The 25,215-nt window shown below is 43.3% G+C and overlaps 1 protein-coding gene across 8 annotated transcripts in view; it reads left to right on the top strand.

Annotated features, from left to right (window-relative positions):
* Nucleotides 1-25,215, top strand: part of kcnq1.1 (potassium voltage-gated channel, KQT-like subfamily, member 1.1) — a 267,264-nt gene that overhangs the window by 175,031 nt on the left and 67,018 nt on the right. For 5 of the 8 annotated variants that reach the window (XR_009804268.1, XM_061887267.1, XM_061887272.1 and 2 more), the window contains 4 exons: nt 1,170-1,308; nt 5,804-5,860; nt 9,208-9,264; nt 20,801-20,930. Coding sequence is in view for 7 of the 8 variants with exons in the window: in XM_061887267.1 (XP_061743251.1) it covers nt 1,170-1,308; nt 5,804-5,860; nt 9,208-9,264; nt 20,801-20,930 (383 nt within the window). In the remaining variant the exon portion in view is untranslated. The remainder of the gene's footprint in view (nt 1-1,169; nt 1,309-5,803; nt 5,861-9,207; nt 9,265-20,800; nt 20,931-25,215) is intronic. The other 3 variants (XM_061887268.1, XM_061887269.1, XM_061887270.1) reach the window with 3 other exon arrangements.

Here is a 25,215-nt window from a genome sequence, read left to right as displayed (position 1 = left end):
AGCTGTGAATTTAGTAAACTAAACCGGCCGTATTGTTATGTGTTGCAATGTTAATATTTCATCATTGATATATAAACTATCAGACTGCGTGGTCGGTAGTAGTGGGTTTCAGTAGGCCTTTAAATCAAAACAAATCAAATCAATTTTTTTGTAATGCACATTTAAAATTGACCACAAGGGTAGCCAAAGTGCTGTACAATAGGTTAAAAGACAACACAAGAAAAAGGAGCAAACACAACACAACACAGACAGAGCACGATAAAAAAAAAAGTTGATCTGTCATGATTTTAAGCGTCCGGCCCACGTGGGAATTGATTTTCCTCCAATGAAAATAACTTTGACACCCTTGCACTAAATAATGAGACTAAACAGAAACATTTGAGGGTTTTTTTTATTTTTTAGTGTTTGTGTTCACAAAGACCATGTTCATTCCAACAAAACCCTCAGGAAAATGTTGCGCGTACACAGAGAAAACCATCAGTGGCGGTAAAGCTGTCGTCTTTGTGTAAAACAGTTTATAAATAGACAACACGAATGCAAGAAGCACTTCCTTGTTTGTCTTATTACCATAGCAACTCATTAGTTTTCACCTTGTCCTCATGTCACGCCCCTGTCCTCATGTCTCACACCTGTTTGCACTCATCATAGCTATTATTTAAACCGGAACTTGCCAGGAAGTCAGCCTGGCGACTTCTGTCAAGACTTGGGCTATGAGGTGGTTTGTTTTTTTTCCGAGGCAGAGGAAAGTTGGCACGAGCGAGACGTGAATGTAAGTACATCCTTTATTTTAAAGACTATACTAACAAACTAAAAAAGGAAGGTAACAAAAGGCAGAACTAAACAAACCAAAAACTTACGTGGCATGGACAGAATGATTTAACAGCGTGGCTTGGCATGAAGGCAGTTGAGGTATAAAGTCGCCAGGCTGACTTCCTGGCAATTTCCGGTTTAAATAATAGCTATGATGAGTGCAAACAGGTGTGAGACATGAGGACAAGGTGAAAACTAATGAGTTGCTTTGGTAATAAGACAAACAAGGAAGTGCAGGAACAAGAACTGAATGTCCAAATAACAAAACCAAACATGATCGAAACAAAACATGATCCCATAGACGTGACAATCTCCTGGGACATTTTACATATGGTATGTATATTGTATTTCTTGAACAGGTGAGGATGAGAAAGAAGCAGAAGAGCATCAACGAAGACATGAATCCAAATTTTCTGGGAGCTCCGAGCAATACCTGTGACTCTGTTTACGAGAATAGGAGGTACCTGGACTCTAATGCGTACAGCACTGTGGATATAGGTAAGGCACAGAATGTTCTAGTCCAATTATTGACAGTCGATTATCAATCATTTGTTTTTCATTCCATTTTTCTTGAACATAAACTCATTGAGTCTATTTTTAATTCTTCACGCATTTAATATGCGCTTGAAATTAAAACAATGTATTGGATGCTGATGGCACGGTTATGAAAACGTGCTTTGATTTGAACCGCGTTTCTGAAGTGTGACAAGCTGTCAAACGGACCAACGCATTACGACCCCAAAATACGAAGGAGTAAACAGAACCTACAAAACCCCCCCTAAGTGCACAGCGCTGCATGATATATTAAAGGCCTACTGAAATGAGATGTTCTTATTTAAACGGGGATAGCAGGTCCATTTTAGGTGTCATACTTGATCATTTTGCGATATTGCCATATTTTTGCTGAAAGGATTTAGTAGAGAACATCCACGATAAAGTTTGCAACTTTTGGTTGCTAATAAAAAAGCCTTGCCTGTACCGGAAGTAGCAGACGATGTGCGCGTGACGTCACGGGTTGTGGAGCTCCTCACATCCTCACATTGTTTGCAATCATGGCCACCAGCAGCGAGAGCGATTCGGACCGAGAAAGCGACGATTTCCCCATTAATTTGAGCGAGGATGATAGATTCGTGGATGAGGAAAGTCAGAGTGAAGGACTAGAAAGAAAAAAAAAGAAGACTATACAGTGGGATGTTATTAGACAAATTTACTAGGATAACTCTGGAAAAGGGCTTCACGGGGGCAGAGGGGTTAGTGCGTCTGCCTCACAATACGAAGGTCCTGCAGTCCTGGGTTCAATCCCAGGCTCGGGATCTTTCTGTGTGGAGTTTGCATGTCCTCCCCGTGAATGCGTGGGTTCCCTCCGGGTACTCCGGCTTCTTCCCACTTCCAAAGACATGCACCTGGGGATAGGTTGATTGGCAACACTAAATTGGCCCTAGTGTGTGAATGTTGTCTGTCTATCTGTGTTGGCCCTGCGATGAGTGGCGACTTGTCCAGGGTGTACCCCGCCTTCCGCCCGATTGTAGCTGAGATAGGCGCCAGCGCCCCCCGCAGCCCCAAAAGGGAATAAGCGGTAGAAAATGGATGGATGGAATTCTGGAAAATCCATTATCTGTTTAATGTGTTACTAGTGTTTTAGTGAGATTATATGGTTGTACCTGTACAACCTGAAGGTCGGCCCCGCACCTTTCTTCAGCACCAGTCGACGGACCATCTTTCGAAACAGGCTCTTTCGAAATGATCGCTGCATAATACACTGTACTTTGTGTGTGTGGTCCAATCCAATTGGTTCGCTTGACCGCTCTGTTCCATAGTAAAGCTTCACCGTCATCTTTCGGGAATGAAAACATTGAAACACCGGCTGTGTTTGTGTTTCTAAAGGCAACCGCAATACACCGCTTCCCACCTGCAGCTTTCTTCATTGATGTCTCCATTATTTATTGAACAAATTGCAAAATAGTCAGCAACAAAGATGTCCATAATACTGTGGAATTATGCGATGAAAACAGGTGACTTATAGCTGGGAATTTAGTAAACTAACCCGGCCGGTTGCAATGTTAAGATTTCATATTAGACTGCGTGGTCGGTAGTAGTGGGTTTCAGTAGGACTTTAAAGTCATTGTGGGCATTAGGATAAGAAGAAAACCATGTGTGCATTCTTTCAGTGTCAGTGCTCTTTGTTCACGCTGACCATGTCCACTTAACTTTACAAAAAAAAGTAATTCCCATTCAAGACAGAGTGTCTCTTTGCCATCACTGTCCGGCTCTAACTTCCTGTTATGTTATGAGCAGAATACATAATGCTTTTTAACAACCACTTACGGACACCAAACAAAATCCAACAATCCTTTCAACTGAACGTCCTCGCTAATCGTGCACGCCATCCTAGAGGCGCTGTCACAAGTAGTGAGCTCTTAGAATAATCCAGCCTGATGAAATAGTTGCATGAATCCATTAAAAAAATCGATCCCTTGTCCAGAAAAAAAAAAAAAAAAATGTTGAATTGAAAAAATCTGTTGAGATGAAAAAGGTGACTGTTTTTCATTGTTTTGATCGGTTGTTTATGTCAAACCCTGACTCGAAGCACATTTATTTTTTTAATTCCATGTTGCACGTTTCAAATTAATTTTCTTTCACTGACTGTGGAAAAGTAATGTTGCACCACCATTACTAAAAGCCACATGCTGATCAAAGACATAATGACTAATAACATCAGAAAGATGGAGTAATTATTCTCTGAAGTGTTTTAGCAGTAAATACATCAACACAAAAAACATTGAAGAATATCAATCAATCAATCAATGTTTACTTATATAGCCCTAAATCACTAGTGTCTCAAAGGGCTGCACAGACCACTACGACATCCTCGGTAGGCCCACATAAGGGCAAGGAAAACTCACACCCAGTGGGACGTCGGTGACAATGATGACTATGAGAACCTTAGAGAGGAGGAAAGCAATGGATGTCGAGCGGGTCTAACATGATACTGTGAGAGTTCAATCCACAATGGATCCAACACAATCGCGATAGTCCAGTCCAAAGCGGATCCAACACAGCAGCGAGAGTCCCGTTCACAGCGGAGCCAGCAGGAAACCATCCCAAGCGGAGGCGGATCAGCAGCGCAGAGATGTCCCCAGCCGATACACAGGCGAGCAGTACATGGCCACCGGATCGGACCGGACCCCCTCCACAAGGGAGAGTGGGACATAGAAGAAAAAGAAAAGAAACGGCAGATCAACTGGTCTAAAAAGGGAGTCTATTTAAAGGCTAGAGTATACAAATGAGTTTTAAGGTGAGACTTAAATGCTTCTACTGAGGTGGCATCTCGAACTGTTACCGGGAGGGCATTCCAGAGTACTGGAGCCCGAACGGAAAACGCTCTATAGCCCGCAGACTTTTTTTGGGCTTTGGGAATCACTAATAATGCCATAAAAGCCAGCAGTGCATCAGGATCTCAAGGTTTCTCATGGCAGTGCATTAGCACATGTGTATATTAGTGTAAAATAATAGTGCTTTCAGTTTGGTACAGAGGCGTACCGAATTCCTACGCAGAGCACATTTATGAGTAAGGAACACAAAGTGTTTTTCGCATCACCGGCAATCGGACACTGCGGGTGCAGACATCCAGACATGCAGGTCACTTCCACAAGCCTTACTGTGGGAGTGTGCGTTAAAGCGCCCGTAAAAAAAAAAGCAAGGTGTGGAGGCGTGCGGAACACTTTCCACAAGCATGCAGACTCTCAGCTCGGGATAAATCTGCAATACGAAAACCAGGGGATGTCTAAAGTCTTGCATTTGGGTCACACATGGTCCCTGTTTATTGGTCTGAAGCATGTTGTAAAAAAAAAAAAAAAAAACACAACAAAACCCCAGCAAAAATGTTTTAGTCCACCAACAACACCTAATGTAACAGGAAATATATGAAACATAGATATTAACAACTAATGGGAGCACCAAGATTTGCTTTTGAATACATATCGCATTTTTCAGAGTATAAGTCGCACCTGCTGAAAACGCATAATAAAAAAGGAAAAAAAACATATATAAGTTGCATTTTTGGGGGAAATGTATTTGATAAAACCCCAACACCAAGAATAGACATTTGAAAAGCAATTTAAAATCTGATTGTTAGTATGGGTTCCAACAAAATAGGTCATTAGCTTTAATTGATTTAATACAACTTTATTTTCAATAGATAATGCAGGCTCAGGTCCCTCCCCATTCACAGAGGACTGGGCTGTCCGTTCACTTGTAATGATCCGTTGATTGTGTTCATCCATCCATCCATCCATTTTCTACCGCTTATTCCCTTTCGGGGTCGCGGGGGGCGCTGGCGCCTATCTCAGCTACAATCGGGCGGAAGGCGGGGTACAGCCTGGACAAGTCGCCACCTCATCGCAGGGCCAACACAGATAGACAGACAACATTCACACACTAGGGCCAATTTGTGTTATTTGCTCAGGCGACCCCTTGTTCACAAACACCAAGACATCAGTGAGTCTTGTAATCCCTCCAAATGACACGGTCGCGGCTGAACTCAAATGCACTGAGAAAAGAACGAATCATTTCATTAAGTGGTTCGGTTCGTTCATTCAAATGATTCGTTCGAATGAACAAATCGTTCGCGAACGACCCATCACTAGGGAGGAGGGTGGAGTGGTGAGGAGCGCTGCGCTCACATTTTTTTTTTTAAATCGGAGTGATTCGCTTAATTTGGTGAAGTATCGATACCATCACGCCAGTATCGATACGATACCGATACTCACCAAGTATCGATATTATAATTTTATTTGATATTTTACAGTAATGTGTTAATAATTTCACACATAAGTCAATCCTGAGTATAAGAGGCACCCGGCCAAATTGAAAAAGACTGCGACTTATAGTTAGAAAAATACGGTAATATTGTTTTTCTACTTGCTTTGTTTCTTTATTTGTCAGCATCATTGGTAAAGGTTATGGTTGTTGTTTTTTTTTTTTCATGCTGCAGATCAACAGCCATCTTTGATGTCTTTTTCTTCACTGCCGTTGAACTCATCACTAGCAGGTGCGGTCTGAGTGTATTCATTTGATTAATTTCACAAGTACATATCTGCATGACATTGTATCGATACCATGGACCACCAAAAAAGGACGTGATCGATCAGGTTTGACTTTGGTTTACTTTTTCAAATAAACCTCAGTCTCTCGTCGGGTCGCTTCTCAGCTCCTCTTCCACTGCTCGCTCTTCGGTCGCTTTCAGCCACCCCCGTCGTCGTCGTCATCGTCTGCGTCTTGCTCTCTGTCGCTTCCGCTCTTCATGCACGGCTGCAGGCTCTCCAACTCCTTCCGCCTCGTTCTCTCCTCCTTCTCCGCTTTTATACATTGAGAGGAGATACGTCAATCGTGTCCAGGTGCGCGATCCACACACCTGATCTCGCTTGTGGCGTCGCTCCCGGCACGCCCCGCCTCGCCGCTCGCCCGCATTCTCCGCCTCCTCGCCGCCATCTTTCGCCGGCTCTGCCCCTCCACAGTTGTGAAGCGAATTGTGAAGTGAATTATATTTATATAGCGCTTTTCTCTAGTGACTCAAAGCGCTTTACATAGTGAAACCCAATATCTAAGTTACATTTAAACCAGTGTGGGTGGCACTGGGAGCAGGTGGGTAAAGTGTCTTGCCCAAGGACACAACGGCAGTGACTAGAACGGCGGAAGCGGGAATCGAACTTGCAACCCTCAAATTGCTGGCACGGCCGCTCTGCCAACCGAGCTATGCCGCAGTTATATTTCAAAATGTTCTGTTTTTGTCAAACAAAAGGGTTGGTGTGTGTGTGGGAGGGTGTATGTATAGAACCTACTCAGTGGCTTAGTGTTTAGAGATCGGTAGGTTCTGAGTTCAAATCCCGGCCGAGTCATACCAAAGACTATAAAAATGGGACCTATTACCTCCCTGCTTGGCACTCAGCATCAAGGGTTGGAATTGGGGGTTAAATCACTATAAATCATTCCCGGGCGTGGCACCGCTGCTGCTCACTGCTCCCCTCACCTCCCAGGGGGCGATCAAGGGGATGGGTCAAATGCAGAGGACAAATTTCACCACACCTAGTGTGTGTGTGACAATCATTGCTACTTTAACTTTAAGTACAAGTAGAAATGTTCCTACTTTAAACGATGAATATGGTAAGGTGGCTCATACTGACAAACTGCTCAAAAATGTAAAAAAAAAAAAGCAAAGAGGTGGACATCTTTCATTATTTAATGGCTTTTTGCTGCTGGTAATGAATGTTTCCTGAATGACTGATTTTTTGGGATGATTAATTTCCTATCGTTTTGTCCGGTCTCGATATTCGTCTCCATGGTTTAGCACAGTGGTTCCCAAAGTGGGCGGTACCGGTGGAAAGATCTGGGGGGGGGCGGTGAGGAAGAAGGGGGCGGTAGGGGGGCGGCAGTCCGAAGTCAGAAGTTCGAACGTTTGTTTGACGATTTGTACACAACACGTGCAGCAGGACGAGTCAGTGGACGACGCATCAGGGTCCGGTTACCACACGCCAACATCATATTTAGTAGAACGGGGCTTCAGTGCAGTCGCCTTGCTTCTTTCCAAGCAAAGAAACCGACTGAAAATTACTGACCGCGGGGATCTACGACTTCTTCTTAGTGAGTTCCAGCCTGATGTTGAGAAGCTTACGTCCCTGCACCAAGCACATCCAGCCCATTAATATTAAGTGTGAGACAATGAAGGTTACTGGTGGAATGTTTATTTACCATTCTATGTTGCTGAAACAGTTAAAACTGCTAAAAAATAAAGTGGTTTACTAAATTGGGTTTTATTTGTGAAATACACATTTGTGTTTAACCTTTCTCTTTTCAAATTGCAGCATACCAAATATCAAGAAAGAGGTGCTTGTTTCCATATGTGTCTGTGGGGGGCTAGGAATTCACTGGGGAGCCAAGGGGGGCGCCAGCCTGCAAAAGTTTGGGAACCATTGGTTTAGCACTATGTCACGCTGTCAAAGGACATGGTGAGCTGGTGATAGTGTCCACACGTCTTTCTCATGTCAGCCACTGTCTTTTTATTTTTATATGAGGACATGCCGGGCTTCACGGTGGCAGAGGGGTTAGTGCGTCTGCCTCACAATACGAAGGTCCTGCAGTCCTGGGTTCAAATCCAGGCTCGGGATCTTTCTGTGTGGAGTTTGCATGTTCTCCCCGTGAATGCGTGGGTTCCCTGCGGGTACTCCGGCTTCCTCCCACTTCCAAAGACATGCACCTGGGGATAGGTTGATTGGCAACACTAAAATTGGCCCTACTGTGTGAATGTTGTCTGTCTATCTGTGTTGGCCCTGCGATGAGGTGGCGACTTGTCCAGGGTGTACCCCGCCTTCCGCCCGATTGTAGCTGAGATAGGCGCCAGCGACCCCGAAAGGGAATAAGCGGTAGAAAATGGATGGGATGGAGGGATGAGGACATGCCGTTGATGCAATGTTTTTTTTATGTAAGCATATTTATATTGTTGGCAACATAGTTGTGACTACCGTATTTTTCGGAGTATAAGTCGCTCCGGAGTATAAGTCGCACCTGCCGAAAATGCATAATAAAGAAGGAAAAAACATATATAAGTCGCACTGGAGTATAAGTCGCATTTTTGGGAACATTTATTTGATAAAACCCAACACCAAGAATAGACATTTGAAAGGCAATTTAAAATACATAAAGAATAGTGATTGTAGCTGAGATAGGCCCCAGCGCCCCCCGCGACCCCGAAAGAGAATAAGCGGTAGAAAATGGATGGATGGATAAAGAATAGTGAACAACAGGCTGAATAAGTGTACGTTATATGACGCATAAATAACCAACAGAGAAGGTGCCTGGTATGTTAACGTAACATATTATGGTAAGAGTCATTCAAATAACTATATATATATAGTATAGCTCTGTTGGTGCCAGCAACTCGAGGGTTGCAGGTTCGATTCCCGCTTCCGCCATCCTAGTCACTGCCGTTGTGTCCTTGGGCAAGACACTTTACCCACCTGCTCCCAGTGCCACCCACACTGGTTTAAATGTAAAAATTAGTTATTGGGTTTCACTATGTAAAGCGCTTTGAGTCACTAGAGAAAAAGCGCTATATAAATATATATCACTTCAAACAATCTGTCACTCCTAATCGCTAAATCCCATGAAATCTTATACGTCTAATCTCTTACATAAATGAGCTAAATAATATCATTAGATATTTTACGGTAATGTGTTAATAATTTCACACATAAGTCAATCCTGAGTATAAGTATAAATTGAAAAAGACTGCGACTTATACTTTGAAAAATACGGTAATATTGTTTTTTTACTTGCTTTGTTTCATTATTTGTCAGCATCATTGGTAAAGGTTATGGTTGTTGTTGTTTTTTCATGCTGCAGATCAAAAGCCATCTTCGACGTCTTTTTCTTCACTGCCGTTGAACTCATCATTAACAGGTGCAGTCTGAGTGTATTCATTTGATTAATTTCACAAGTACATATCTGCATGACGCCCGCCCGATTGTAGCTGAGATAGGCGCCAGCGCCCCCCACGGCCCCAAAAGGGAATAAGCGGTAGAATATGGATGGATGGATATCTGAATGACATTGTGGTTTAAGGATGTTGGGGATAGGTGTGACTTTATCAGGCATAATTGATCGACATCATTTATAAGTCATGTTTTCTAAAACCGATTAAAAACAGCGACATCTTTCATAAAAACATAACACTAATGACTATTGTTACAAATACTCAGCACACAAAACCTGTATTTGGTGTATGTTTTACAATAATTCCACTATGCACATTTATTGCTTTAATATAGTGAAGTGGATGTACTCATAATGGTTTTAAGTTGTTTCTGTATCAAAATTAACACCTTCCGCTAGGGCTGGGCTATATGGCCTTTTATTAATATCTCGATATTTTTAAGCCATGTCACGATACACGATATATATGTCGATATTTTGCCTTAGCCTTAAATTAGCACCTGATGGATATAATCACAGCAGTATGATGATTCTATGTGTCTACATTAAAACATTCTTGTTCATACTGCATTAATATATGCTCATTTTAAACTTTCATGCAGAGACGGAAACCGCTATTAAGTAAATTTACGAATACTGTATTTATTAAGCAGTGGCAAAAACATTCATGTCATTTCCAAAACAAAAAGTGCAAGATTGTCAGAGATATTTCAAAACATTCTATTAGTGCACTTTTGTGCATGATGTCACTAAGATGACATTTCAAAACAACACTAAATTAAAGTGCTCTTTTTGTACAGAACGCCACTACAATAGTTTAAAACATATAAAGTGCACTTTTGTGCATGATGTCACACAAGATATTTCAATAACTGTCAAATAAAAATAAGCTGCATAATATGAAATCAAATGGTTTATGTCTTTTGCTGTGGGGTAGGTTCCTGCGGACGTTATCTCCTTCTGTTGACTAGTTTTTTCACACAGTGTTGATCTTGAAATGGTTGCTTTGGCATTTTGAGGGTGTGGCACCGAACGGAGATGTTGACATGCGGAGTTTCAAGCATTCTTAATCCTCTATTAGGTGACTTTTCAAATAATGTTAAAGGGGAACATTATCACAATTTCAAAAGGGTTAAAAATAATAATCAGTTCCCAGTGGCTTGTTGTATTTTTTGAAGTTTTTTTCAAAATTTTACCGGTCCCGGAATATCTCTAAAAAAAGCTTTAAAGTGCTTGATTTTCGCTATTTGCGATGCGACTATCCATTTCCCTGTGACGTCATACAGTGCTGCCAATGTAAACAAACAATGGCAGATACCGCAGCAAGATATAGCGACATTAGCTCGGATTCAGACTCGGATTTCAGCAGCTTAAGCGATTCAACAGATTACGCATGTATTGAAACGGATGGTTGGAGTATGAAAGTATTGAAGAAGAAACTGAAGCTATTGAGCGAATAGCTATTGACGCTATTCACAGCCTTAGCATGGCCGAATAGCTGCGTTAGCATCGCCGGTAAAATGTGCGGACCAAACGATCAGGACTTTCGCATCTTTTGACACTGGAGCATTTTAAATCCTTCGATTGGTAAGAGTTTTTTTCGCATTAAATGTGGGTGGAAGGAAACGTAATATAGTTGCAAATGCATCTGCAGGTTATCCATACATCTCTGTGCCATGTCTGCTTTAGCACTGCCGGTAAATAGCATGTTAGCATCGATTAGCGTAGCATGTTAGCATCGATTAGCTGGCAGTCAACATCAACAAAACTCACCTTTGTGATTTTGTCTACTTTATCGTTGCAAATGCATCTGAAGGTTATCCATACATCTTTGTGCCATGTCTGCTTTAGCACTGCCGGTAAATAGCATGTTAGCATCGATTAGCATAGCAAGTTAGCATCGATTAGCTGGCAGTCAACATCAACAAAACTCACCTTGGTGATTTTGTCTACTTTATCGTTGCAAATGCATCTGAAGGTTATCCATACATCTTTGTGCCATGTCTGCTTTAGCACCGCCGGTAAATAGCATGTTGGCATCGATTAGCGTAGCATGTTAGCATTGATTAGCTGGCATTCACACCGCGACCAAATATGTCTGATTAGCAAGTAAGTCAACATCAACAAAACTCACCTTTGTGATTTTGTTGACTTTATCGCTGCAAATGCATCTGCAGGTTATCCATACATCTCTGTGCCATGTCTGTCATCGCCTGTAAAATGTGGAGACACTTTGGTACATTCAATGGGGGTCTGGCAGCAGACACTTTCGCATCTTCGGGCCTGTGGTGCAACTTGAATCCCTCCCTGTTAGTGTTGTTACACCCTCCGACAACACTGACGAGGCATGATGTCTCCAAGGTTCCAAAAAATAGTCGAAAAAACGGAAAATACCAGAGCTGAGACCCAATGTTTACAATGTGTTGAAAATGAAAATGGCGGCTGTATTATCTCGGAGATGTCACATTTTGACGTCATCGCCTCCAGAGCGATAAACAGAAAGGCGTTTAATTCGCCAAAATTCACCCATTTAGAGTTCGGAAATCAGTTAAAAAAATAGATGGTCTTTTTTCTGCACCATCAAGGTATATATTGACGCTTACATAGGTCTGGTGATAATGTTCCCCTTTAAGGGACACCCTAACGGAACATCAATCAGCATGGCGCCCAGAGTGCAGATGGGCAACAGGACCTATCAGTCCCAGACCCACAGCTCCCAACCCCAAGCCACAGTAAACGCAGACCACTGAAAAGCACGAAGACCCTGGCATGGCACCATTGTTCCCCCCTGGAAAAAAATATATATATTTAAAATAAATTTAAATTACCAGGAGAAATAACGCACAATAACACCCGAAATTTGGAGAAAAACTGAATACCCTGCTCTGATGGAGCAGTATAACAAAGACACCAAAACCAAGATTAGGCCAGCAAAAAGATCCCATCCCTGTGATCCTCCCGGCAAGGCTTGCGTAACCTAACACAGTGGTCCCTAACCACCGACCGGGCCGCGGATCGATTGGTACCGGGCCGCAGAATAATTTTCTATTGATTTTTATTATTTTTTAATTAAAAAAAATATATTATTATTATTTTTTTTTTTATTAAAACAAGATAAAAAACACAAGGTACGCTTACAATTAGTGCACCAACCCAAAAAAAACTCCCTTTTTCATGACAAAAACCTCCCTTTTTCATGACAAAGGAAAAAAAAATTATAAAAAAAATCAACCAGCAAGTTTTTGGATGGGAAAATTGTGATATTAAAGTTGGCTCTTACCGGAGACTTGAGTGGATTATGCGACCTTCTCCTGTAGCTGTCAAAAAGGCAGCTGTGATTTTGGCTTCTCTCAGAGACACTGGCGTTCACCGCAGCCCTTCGACTTTCAGGTATTACTTTATAATCTCACTAAAACACTATTAACACAATAAGCAGACAAGGGATTTTCCAGAGTTATCCTAGTAAATGTGTCTAATAACATCTGAATTGCTCACACTGCCGTCGCCTGGAGCCGTCGCCTTTTTTTTTTTTTTTAGTGCTTCACTCTAACTTTCCTCATCCACGAATCTGTCATCCTCGCTCAAATTAATGGGGAACTCGTCTCTTTCTCGTTCCGAATTGCACTTGCTGCTGGTGGCTATGATTGTAAACAATGTGAGGACGTGAGGAGCCCTACAACCCGTGACGTCACGCGCACATCGTCTGCTACTTCCGGTACAGGCAAGGCTTTTTTATTAGCGACCAAAAGTTGCGAACTTTATCGTCGATGTTCTCTACTAAATCCTTTCAGCAAAAATACGGCAATATCGCGAAATGATCAAGTATGACACATAGAATGGACCTGCTTTTCCCGTTTAAATAAGAAAATCTCATTTCAGTAGGCCTTTAAGGTGCTCCTGCCAACGGACCAAACACCCAACAAAACCCAGACTGTCCGCCCCTGGGACTGCCGTTGCCACCCAGAACCACTCAAGAAAGTCACAAACCCCACCAAAGGCGACAGCCCAGGCACCAGTCGACCCCTCAAAACCAATCCCGAAAACTACACCGTGGCACCACGCCGAAAAACGTGTTTTTTTCCGTGGGAAAAGAACATAGTACCCACAAAAGCACGGTGAGAAATTGCAAACTCCACACACAGAAAGACCAAAGCTGACAATCAGACCAAAACCTCCTGACTCTGCACCATATGTGCTAACTGTACGTGTGTTTTTCTGTACACGCGACAGGGAACCGATTTTTACACGCATCCCACACACTTGCACAAACAGATGCGCGCCCACGACATACACCCCGAGAGCATTTTGCCTCTCTGCGGTGTGCGGTGGTTCTTAACTATTTTCAATCACATTTTCCTGGTCAGCATGTTGATTAATCACAGCACTGCTGCCACCTGACTAGAAGCGTGTGTGTTTTTGAAGCAATACTAAATCATACTTGCCAACTATGAGACCTCCGATTTCGGGAGGTTACGGTGGTTGGGGGGGGGGGGCGAATCCGTGGTTTGGGGCGTGGTTAAGAGGCGAGGACTATATTTACAGCCAATTCACCAACTCGAGTATTTCATATATATTTCAAATATATATATATATTTATTAGGGGTTTAACGGTACGTGTATTTGTATCGAACAGTTTCGGTACGGGGGTTTCGGTTCGGTTCGGAGGTGTACCGAACAAGTACATGCTAGCAGCGACCGGGCTAGGACAACATGTTAAAGCCAGAGCTGGAAGACCCTCCTGCCTCGTTAAGATTTCCCGTTTGGGAACACTTTGGCTGCGCGATACAACAATGGAGGACGGAGGATTGTTCAGCAGCTGCTTCTGAGAACACGTCAAACATGTGTTGCGCCTTTCCTGCTTCCGGCTCCCATAGTGTCTCCCTTGCGCGCACAACCCTTCACTCTACCCGGCAGGGGGTCTCCACAGCTCCGGACTCCAGGGTAAATGAAGAGTCCAGCTATTAGTTGCAAATCGTGGCTTTATTGACGTCTTGGACACAGCCAATCCAACAAAACACCAGCCGTACCCCCTGTGAACATTTTTTTTAATTCAAGTACCCCCTAATCAAAGCAAAGCATTTGTGGTTGAAAAAAAGAAATAAAGAAGTAAAATACAGCACTATGTCATCAGTTTCTGATTTATTAAATTGTATAACAGTGCAAAATATTGCTCATTCGTAGTGGTCTTTCTTGAACTATTTGGAAAGAAAGATATACAAATAACTAAAAACCTGTTGAAAAATAATCAAGTGATTCAATTATGAATAAAGATTTATACAAATAGAAGTAATCATCAACTTAAAGAGGCCTCTTTGGGGATTGTAAAAGAGATCCATCTGGATTCATCAACTTAATTCTAAACATTTCTTCCCAAAAAAAAGAAATCTTTAACATCAATATTTATGGAACATGTCTACAAAAAACGGCGGGCGTTGTTGATGAACGTGGACCCCGACTTAAACAAGTTGAAAAACGTACTGTGGTGTTAGCATTTAGTGGTCAATTGTACGGAATATATACTGTACTGTGCAATCTACTGATAAAAGTCTCAATCAATCAATCAAAAAAAGCACTTTATATGTAGAAAAGTTTTGTTAAGAAACCATTCTGAGCCTTAACTTATTTAGTTTTTATTTTATATGTTACATATGTATTAACCGATTCTGTTCATAACTTTTATGGACAGAATTTCTAGGCGCAGTCAAGGCGTTGAGGGGTTCCGGTTTGGTGACCGCAGGATTAGGTCTCTGCTTTTTGCAGATGATGTGGTCCTGATGGCTTCATCTGACCGGGATCTTCAGCTCTCACTGGATCGGATCGCAGCCGAGTGTGAAGCGACCGGAATGAGAATCAGCACCTCCAAGTCCGAGTCCATTGTTCTCGCCCGGAAAATGGTGGAATGCCATCTCCGGGTTGGGGAGGAGACCCTTTCCCAAGTGGAGGAGTTCAAGTACCTAGGAGTCTTGTTCACGAGTGGGGGAAGAGTGGATCGTGAGATCGACAGGCGGATCGGTGCGGCGTCTTCAGTAATGCGGACGTTGTACCGATCCGTTGTGGTGAAGAAGGAGCTGAGCCGGAAGGCAAAGCTCTCAATTTAACGGTCGATCTACGTTCCCATCCTCACCTATGGTCATGAGCTTTGGGTCATGACCGAAAGGATAAGATCACGGGTGCAAGCGGCCGAAATGAGTTTCCTCCGCCGTGTGGCGGGGCTCTCCCTTAGAGATAGGGTGAGAAGCTCTGCCATCCGGGAGGAACTCAAAGTAAAGCCGCTGCTCCTTCACATCGAGAGGAGCCAGATGAGGTGGTTCGGGCATCTGGTCAGGGTGCCACCCGAACACCTCCCGAGGGAGGTGTTTAGGGCACGTCCAACCGGTGGGAGGCCACGGGGAAGACCCAGGACACGTTGGGCAGACTATGTCTCCCGGCTGGCCTGGGAACGCCTCGGGATCCCCCGGGAAGAGCTAGACGAGAGGGGAGAGGGAAGGCTGGGGAGAGGGAAGTCTGGGCTTCCCTGCTTAGGCTGTTGCCCCCGCGACCCGACCTCGCATAAGCGGAAGATGATGGATGGATGGATGGACATATGTATTAACCCTGGCAATGGACCCTGTGGGTATATGTATGTTATGCCATTGTTTACAAATTTGGTAAATAAATAACCAAAACATTTATATTTTGTTGTTTTCTTACTGTACCGAAAATGAACCGAACCGTGACCTCTAAACCGAGGTACGTACCGAAGCGAAATTTTTGTGTATCGTTACACCCCTAATATATATATATATACATATATGTATATATATATATATATGTGTGTGTGTGTGTGTGTATGTATATATTTGTATGAAATACTTGACTTTCATTGAATTTTAGCTATGTATATTTTATTATTTATATAAATAAACAGTTGAATTTCAGACGGCACAGTAATAGACAGTAATAAAAACACAATTGTTCTACTAACTGTACTGTGCTTGATGGTTACTAAAAAACAAAAACAACAACACTTACCTTTCACTATTTGAGTAACGTCACTTCCGAGTTTCCAGAAGATGGCGCCAGTATGTGCTTTGGCCTGGCGTCTCTCGCCGTCAGCTCCGTTCGTTTTTGTGTTGTTTGCGTCTATTTTCGTCCCACTCGTCATGTCCCCCGCCACTTACGGGGTTTGTGTCGGGCCCCACCTGGATTAGCTGCGCCCTTGGACGCCAGGTTCGGTCTTGTTTGAGATATTTACTTAGATTTCAGTTTTTGCAGTGTAGGGACCCAACGTGCCAACTCCGCCTACTGCCCGAATGTAGCCTATGACAATGGATGGACAACGTGCTAACTTCTCTGGTTTTGGGTTTTGGTATATCTAATACCTCTGCCCTTTATGTTTGTTTTTCTGTAGCCGCATGTTGAAATAAAATCAAAATCACACCCATACGCTACACATTTTCTAGTTAACGCATGTACCTTTCAGAACAATCACGGCCAAAGTAAATGAGTTATTTTTGCTTTTTCCAAAATCAAATTGCCACTCTGTTGTGCTACGAGCCAAGTAATTGCAGAATGATATCAATCTTGTCTGCTTGAAAAGACATCCACTATCTGCATCGCGGAAAGAAATCTCGTGTTTGAGCACAGATGACTGGAACTTGCTAATGTGGTGCAGGCTCAAAGTCTTTGTCAGCTGAAAAGACAATTACGGATGACACTGGGCTGATGTGACAGCACTGTTATTTACATTTGACGTATACTACTTATTAGCTACGACTATTAATACTATCAAAACCCCCGTGTTCATTTATGAGACAACCTTGAATAGGAGAATTACATATAATAATGTACTTCAAGAGGACCCAATCCTTGTATTCTTTGTCATTCCTTAAAGCAGGGGTCACCAACCATTTTGAAACCAAGAGCTACTTCTTGGGTACTGATTAATGCAAAGGGCTACCAGTTTGATACACACTTAAAGGGGAACATTATCACAATTTCAAAAGGGTTAAAAACAATAAAAATCAGTTCCCAGGGGCTTGTTTTATTTTTCGAAGTTTTAAAAAAAATTTTACACCTCCCGGAATATCCCGAAAAACTGCTTCAAAGTGCCTGATTTTCACCATCGCTATATCCACCCGTCCATTTCCCTGTGACGTCATACAGTGCTGCCAATACAAACAACATGGCGGTTACAACAGCAAGATATAGCCACATTAGCTCGGATTCAGACTCGGATTTCAGCGGCTTAAGCGATTCAACCGATTACGCATGTATTGAAACATATGGTCGGAGTATGGAGGCAGATAGCGAAAACGAAATTGAAGAAGAAATTGAAGCTATCGAGCAAATAGCTATTGATGCTATTCGGCCATAGCATGGGTGTACCTAATGAAGTGGCCCATAGCATGGCTGCCTTATTAGCATCGCCGGTAAAATGTGCGGACCAAACGATCAGGACTTTCGCATCTTGTGACACTGCAGCAACTTAAATCCGTCGATTGGTAAGTGTTTGTTTCGCATTAAATGTGGGTATCTAGTTTCAAATGTACATACAGCTAGCGTACATAGCATGTTAGCATCGATTAGCGTAGCATGTTAGCATCGATTAGATGGCAGTCATGCCGCGACCAAATATGTCTGATTAGCACATAAGTCAACAACATCAACAAAACTCACCTTTGTGATTTCGTTGACTTAATCGTTGCAAATGCATCTGCAGGTTATCCATACATCTCTGTGCCATGTCTGTCTTAGCATCGCCGGACAAATGTGAAGACACTCTGGTACATTCAATGGGGTCTGGCGGCAGATTTCTTGCCAGTGGTGCAACTTGAATCCCTCCCTGTTAGTGTTGTTACACCCTCCGACAACACACCGACGAGGCATGATGTCTCCAAGGTTCCAAAAAATAGTCGAAAAAACGGAAAATAACAGAGCTGAGACCCTGTGTTTGTAATGTGAAAACGAATATGGCGGTTGTGTTACCTCGGTGACGTCACGTTCTGACGTCATCGCTAAAAGACCGATAAACAGAAAGGCGTTTAATTCGCCAAAATTCACCCATTTAGAGTTCGGAAATCGGTTAAAAAAGTACATGGTCTTTTTTCTGCAACATCAAGGTATATATTGACGCTTGCATAGGTTTGGTGATAATGTTCCCCTTTAAATAAATTGCCAGGAATAGCCAACTTGCTCAATTTACCTTTAACTCTGTGTTATTATTAATAATTAATGATATTTATCTTTGTGGAAACACTGATCATCTTATTGATTTCTCACAATAAATATATATATTTTGATGACATGTTTCAAATAGGTTAAAATCCAATCTGCACTTTGTTAGAATATATAACAAATTGGACCAAGCTATATTTCTATCAAAGACAAATCACTATTTCTTCAGGATTTTCCAGAACAACAATTTTAAAAGAAATTCAAAAGACTTTGAAATAAGATTTAAATTGGATTCTTACAGATTTTCTACATTTGCCAAAATATTTTTTTTTAATTTTAATCATAAGTTTGAAGAAATATTTCACAAATATTCTTCATCAAAAAAACAGAAGCTAAAATGAAGAATTAACATGTATTTATTATTCTTTACAATAGAAAAAATAATTTACTTACACATTCATTTAAATTGTCAGGAAAGAAGAGGAAGGAATTTAAAAGGTAAAAAGGTATGTGTTTCAAAATCCTAAAATCATTTTTAAGGTTGTATTTTTTTCCCTAAACGTGTCTTTAAAATAGTTTTTAATCATATTTATTTTTATTTTGGTTTTATATTTATTTTTTGTTTTTATTCAGTCATTAGTGGAGCATAATATTGTTTTCTAAAATTGTTTTTAACATGGCTGTGCAGCACTTTGGAAATGTTCTTGTTGTTTAAATGTGCTACATAAATAAAGTGGATTGGATTCTGAAAGTTATAGGAAGCAAAGTAAAAAAATAAATGAATTTATTTAAATAAGTGAAGACCAAGTCTTTAAAATATTTTCTTGGATTTCCAAATTCTATTTGAGTTGTCTCTCTTAGAATTAAAATTGTCGAGCAAATCGAGACCAGCTTGTTAGTAAATAAATAACATTTAAAAAAAATAGAGGCAGCTCACTGGTAAGTGCTGCTGTGGAAGACTCAAGCCGTCGTCTTGCGGGTTCCAGGGACCACCAAGGAAGGACATGCCTTTTGAGCAGGTGTAGACTTCTTTTATATTTCAATAAACAAAAGCTTTTGCGTGTTGCTTTTCAGCCTTCCCGTCTGCCTCTCGCTCTCGCTCTCTTCTGGGTTGACGTCTCTCTCTCGTTTTTTCCCCGTATAATAATAATAGTAATAATAATGGATTCGATTTATATCGCGCTTTTCTATTATTAAATACTCAAAGCGCTCACAGAGAAGTGGGAACCCATCATTCATTCACACCTGGTGGTGGTAAGCTACATCTGTAGCCACAGCTGCCCTGGGGTAGACTGACGGAAGCGTGGCTGCCAGTTTGCGCCTACGGCCCCTCCGACCACCACCAATCATTCATTCACCAGTGTGAGCGGCACCGGGGGGCAAAGGGTGAAGTGTCCTGCTCAAGGACACAACGGCAGCGATTTGGATGTCAATAGGCGGGGAGCGAACCTGCAACCCTCAGGTTTCTGGCACGGCCGCTCTACCCACTACGCCATGCCGCCCCTTTATGGGTTGCTCTCGCTCCGCACCATCACCAGCCTCGTTCTCTCCTCCTCCTCCCCTTTTATACAGCGGGCGGAGATACGTTAATCGTGTAAAGGTGCGCGATCCACACACCTGATCTTGTTTGTGGCGTCGCTCCCGGCATGCCCCGCCTCGCCGCTCGCCCGCATTCTCCACCTCCTCGCCGCCATCTTTCGCCGGCTCTGCCCCTCCATAGTTGTGAAGTGAATTGTGAAGTGAATTATGTTTATATAGCGCTTTTCTCTAGTGACTCAAAGCGCTTTACATAGTGACACCCAATACCTAAGTTACATTTAAACCAGTGTGGGTGGCACTGGGAGCAGGTGGGTAAAGTGTCTTGCCCAAGGACACAACGGCAGTGATGCTCGCCATCCCTGCCTCCTCGCCGCCATCTTGGGCCGGGCTCCAGCGTGCCCTACCTCTCTGTCGGCTCCGCCTCTCCACAGCTGCTATTTGAGCTATTTTTAGAACAGGCCAGCGGGTGACTCATCTAGTCCTTACGGGCGACCGCGTTGGTGACCCCTACCTTTCAGAGTCTGTAAGGCAACCCAAAGAAAACAAAACATTTCCATCCAGTATTCACATTACCATGATTAGTGAATTGCTGCAAATATTTCAGTGGAGGTTTTTTTCTCCAGTTGGTTCAATCTGTCTGAGATTTCATTATTTTGATGTCACCTGCTCTCGTTGTGCAGATGTGATGTCGTAACTGTGATTACCGGCATGCACGCTGAGTGGTTCCTAGAACGCCTCATCATGTAAAGACCCTTCACACGAGATGGGAATGAAAGTCTTGTAAACAAGGCGGTGTGTGTATTTCTAGAGAAAAGAAGTCCCGGTCTTCAGGATGTGGATTCTCCCAGTGGCCTGCAGAAAAACTGCAGTTTTGCAGACGACCCGGAACAGGAGTCAGAGCGAGACTGTGGTCTGGACGCGGCTACTTCTGTGTCGCAGTGAGTTGACCGTCAGCTGTTAGTTGCCATGATGCAGGTTTCCTGGAGGGGGGGGGGCTTAGTTAACACTTTTATACCTTCACAAAAACATTCTGGTTTGATTGACGCATATATGACAAAATCTGTCACAATGTTTTTTTTCTAATTTCACTGTGGTTTGCGGCGGTGTGGAACTGCACAGCTTCATACTGAGAAGTTAATGTGGTCTGAGGAAATAAAACATTAGAATCTTGAAAAGCACTCGGACCGCAGAGACATCCGTCAGGTCCTGAATCCCAATGGTAAAAAATAATCTTGACGGTGTTCTGGATCAGACCCAAAATGTATTCCCTTGTTTCTTGTCCCATTTCTGAAATTCTTATCCGAGGTCGGGTCGCGGGGGCAGCAGCCTAAGCAGGGAAGCCCAGACTTCCCTCTCCCCAGCCACTTCGTCTAGCTCTTCCCGGGGGATCCCGAGGCGTTCCCAGGCCAGCCGGGAGACATAGTCTTCCCAATGTGTCCTGGGTCTTCCCCGTGGCCTCCTACCGGTTGGACGTGCCCTAAACACCTCCCTCGGGAGGCGTTCGGGTGGCATCCTGACCAGATGCCCGAACCATCTCATCTGGCTCCTCTCGATGTGGAGGAGCAGCGGCTTTACTTTGAGTTCCTCCCGGATGGCAGAGCTTCTCACCCTATCTCTAAGGGAGAGCCCCGCCACCGGGCGGAGGAAACTCATTTCGGCCGCTTGTACCCGTGATCTTATCCTTTCGGTCATGACCCAAAGCTCATGACCATAGGTGAGGATGGGAACGTAGATCGACCGGTAAATTGAGAGCTTTGTCTTCCGGCTCAGCTCCTTCTTCACCACAACGGATCGGTACAACGTCCGCATTACTGAAGACGCCGCACCGATCCGCCTGTCGATCTCACGATCCACTCTTCCCTCACTCGTGAACAAGACTCCTAGGTACTTGAACTCCTCCACTTGGGGCAGGGTCTCCTCCCCAACCCGGAGATGGCATTCCACCCTTTTCCGGGCAAGAACCATGGACTCGGACTTGGAGGTGCTGATTCTCATTCCGGTCGCTTCACACTCGGCTGCGAACCGATCCAGTGAGAGCTGAAGATCCCGGTCAGATGAAGCCATCAGGACCACATCATCTGCAAAAAGCAGAGACCTAATCCTGCGGTCACCAAACCGGAACCCCTCAACGCCTTGACTGCGCCTAGAAATTCTGTCCATAAAAGTTATGAACAGAATCGGTTAATACATATGTAACATATAAAATAAAAACTAAATAAGTTAAGGCTCAGAATGGTTTCTTAACAAAACTTTTCTACATATAAAGTGCTTTTTTTGATTGATTGATTGAGACTTTTACTAGTAGATTTTTATTAGTAGACTTCCCTTTCCCCAGCCACTTCGTCTAGCTCTTCCCGGGGGATCCCGAGGCGTTCCCAGGCCAGCCGGGAGACATAGTCTTCCCAACGTGTCCTGGGTCTTCCCCGTGGCCTCCTACCGGTTGGACGTGCCCTAAACACCTCCCTAGGGAGGCGTTCGGGTGGCATCCTGACCATCTGGCTCCTCTCGATGTGAAGGAGCAGCGGCTTTACTTTGAGTTCCTCCCGGATGGCAGAGCTTCTCACCCTATCTCTAAGGGAGAGCCCCGCCACACGGCGGAGGAAACTCATTTCGGCCGCTTGTACCCGTGATCTTATCCTTTCGGTCATGACCCAAAGCTCATGACCATAGGTGAGGATGGGAACGTAGATCGACCGGTAAATTGAGAGCTTTGCCTTCCGGCTCAGCTCCTTCTTCACCACAACGGATCGATACAACGTCCGCATTACTGAAGACGCCGCATTTTTGAGATACAGTCGTGGTCAAAAGTTTACATACACTTGTGAAGGACATAATTTCAACAACTCCTATTTTTTTTGTCATAGAGTAGTGAAGTGAAGTGAATTATATTTATATAGCGCTTTTTCTCTAGTGACTCAAAGGGCTTTACATAGTGAAACCCAATATCTAAGTTACATTCAAACCAGTGTGGGTGGCACTGGGAGCAGGTGGGTAAAGTGTCTTGCCCAAGGACACAACGGCAGTGACTAGGATGGCGGATGCGGGAATCGAACCTGCAACCCTCAAGTTGCTGGCACGGCCGCTCTACCAACCGAGCTAAACCGCCCCATTGATAGGAGCACATACTTGTTTGTCACCAAAAAACATTCATGAAATTTGGTTCTTTTATGAATTTATTAAAGGGTCTACTGAAAATGTGACCAAATCTACTGGGTCAAAAGTATACATACTTTAATGTTAATAATTGGTTTAATGTCCCTTGCCAAGTTTCAGTGCAATAAGGCGCTTTTGGTAGGCATCTAAAAGCTTCTGGCAAGCTTCTGGTTGAATTTTTGATCACTCCTCTTGACAAAATGGGTGCAGTTCAGCTAAATTTGTTGGTTTTCTAACATTTTACCATGAATTGATTAACGTGGACCCCGACTTAAACAAGTTGAAAAACTTATTGGGGTGTTACCATTTAGTGGTCAATTGTACGGAATATGTACTGAACTGTGCAATCTACTAATAAAAGTATCAATCAATCAATCAATCATTGGACTTGTTTCTTCAGCATTGTCCACACGTTTACGTCAGGACTTTGGGAAGGCCATTCTAAAAACCTAAATTCTAGCCTGGGGCGGTGTAACTCGGTTGGTAGAGTGGCCGTGCCAGCAATTTGAGGGTTCCAGGTTCGATCCCCGCTTCCGCCATCCTAGACACTGCCGTTGCGTCCTTGGGCAAGACACTTTACCCACCTGCTCCCAGTGCCACACACACTGGTTTGAATGTAAAGAATTAGATATTAGGGGCGGCGTGGCGCAGTGGGAGAGTGGCCGTGTGCAACCCGAGGGTCCCTGGTTCAATCCCCACCTAGTACCAACCTCGTCACATCCGTTGTGTCCTGAGCAGGAGACTTCACCCTTGCTCCTGATGGGTGCTGGTTAGCGCCTTGCATGGCAGCTCCCTCCATCAGTGTGTGAATGGGTAAATGTGGAAGTAGTGTCAAAGCGCTTTGAGTACCCTGAAGGTAGAAAAGCGCTATACAAGTACAACCCATTTGTTTATCATTTATATTGGGTTTCACTATGTAAAGTGCTTTGAATCACTTGAGAAAAAGCGCTATATAAATATAATTCACTTCATTTAGCCATTCCTTTCCTACTTTTGACATGGGTTTGGGGTCATCGTCCTGTTGGAACACCCAACTGGACCCAAGAAGCCAACCTCCGGGCTGATGATTTTAGGTTTTCCTGAAGAATTTGGAGGTAATCCTCCTTTTTCATTGTCCCATTTAAAGCACCTGTTCCATTGGCAGCAAAACAGGCCCAGAGCATAATACTACCACCACCATGCTTGACGGTAGGGTTGGTGTTCCTGGGATTAAAGTCCTTGCGTTCTCTCCTCCAAACATATTGCTGGGTATTGTAGCCAAACAGCTAAATTTTTCTTTTTCACCTGACATCACATGGACACAACTGGGTCCAACACCCAAAATCCGGGCTGATGATTTTAGGTTTTTTCCTGAAGAATTTGGAGGTAATCCTCCTTTTTCATTGTCCCATTTAAAGCACCTGTTCCATTGGCAGCAAAACAGGCCCAGAGCATAATACTACCACCACCATGCTTGACGGTAGGGATGGTGTTCCTGTGATTAAAGTCCTTGCGTTCTCTCCTCCAAACATATTGCTGGGTATTGTAGCCAAACAGCTAATTTTTTTTTTTCACCTTACATCACATGGACCCAACTGGGCCCAAGACCCAAAATCCAGGCTGATGATTTTAGGTTTTTCCTGAAGAATTTCAAGGTAATCCTCCTTTTTCATTGTCCTATTTAATCTCTGTAAAGCACCAGTTCCATTGGCAGCAAAACAGGTGCAGAGCATAACACTACCACCACCATGCCTGACGGTAGGTTTGGTGTTCCTGAGATTAAAGGCCTCACCTTTTCTCCTTCAAACATATTATTGGGTATTGTGGCCAAACAGTTCAATTTTTGTTTCATCTGACCACAGAACATTCCTCCAGAAGGTCTTATCTTTGTCCATGTGATGTCAAGACAGCCATGACATTAAGTGTATGGAAACTTTGGACCACGACTCTATCTATAGAAGAATGAAAGAAATGGGGTAAGGACTCTTTTCAGTCATCCGCTGTCTTTGCCTCTGTGGGTGTAGGCGGGGGGCCCGGGCATATAAACACAAAGAGAAGTTAAAGCTTTCTATGTAAACGTAAGGTAACGTT

This window comes from Nerophis ophidion, linkage group LG25 (genome assembly GCF_033978795.1).
Source record: "Nerophis ophidion isolate RoL-2023_Sa linkage group LG25, RoL_Noph_v1.0, whole genome shotgun sequence".
In the NCBI taxonomy this organism is placed as follows: Eukaryota; Metazoa; Chordata; class Actinopteri; order Syngnathiformes; family Syngnathidae; genus Nerophis; species Nerophis ophidion.
The sequence above is the reverse complement of the archived record's forward strand: the minus strand, read 5'-3'. Positions and strand labels throughout refer to the sequence as shown.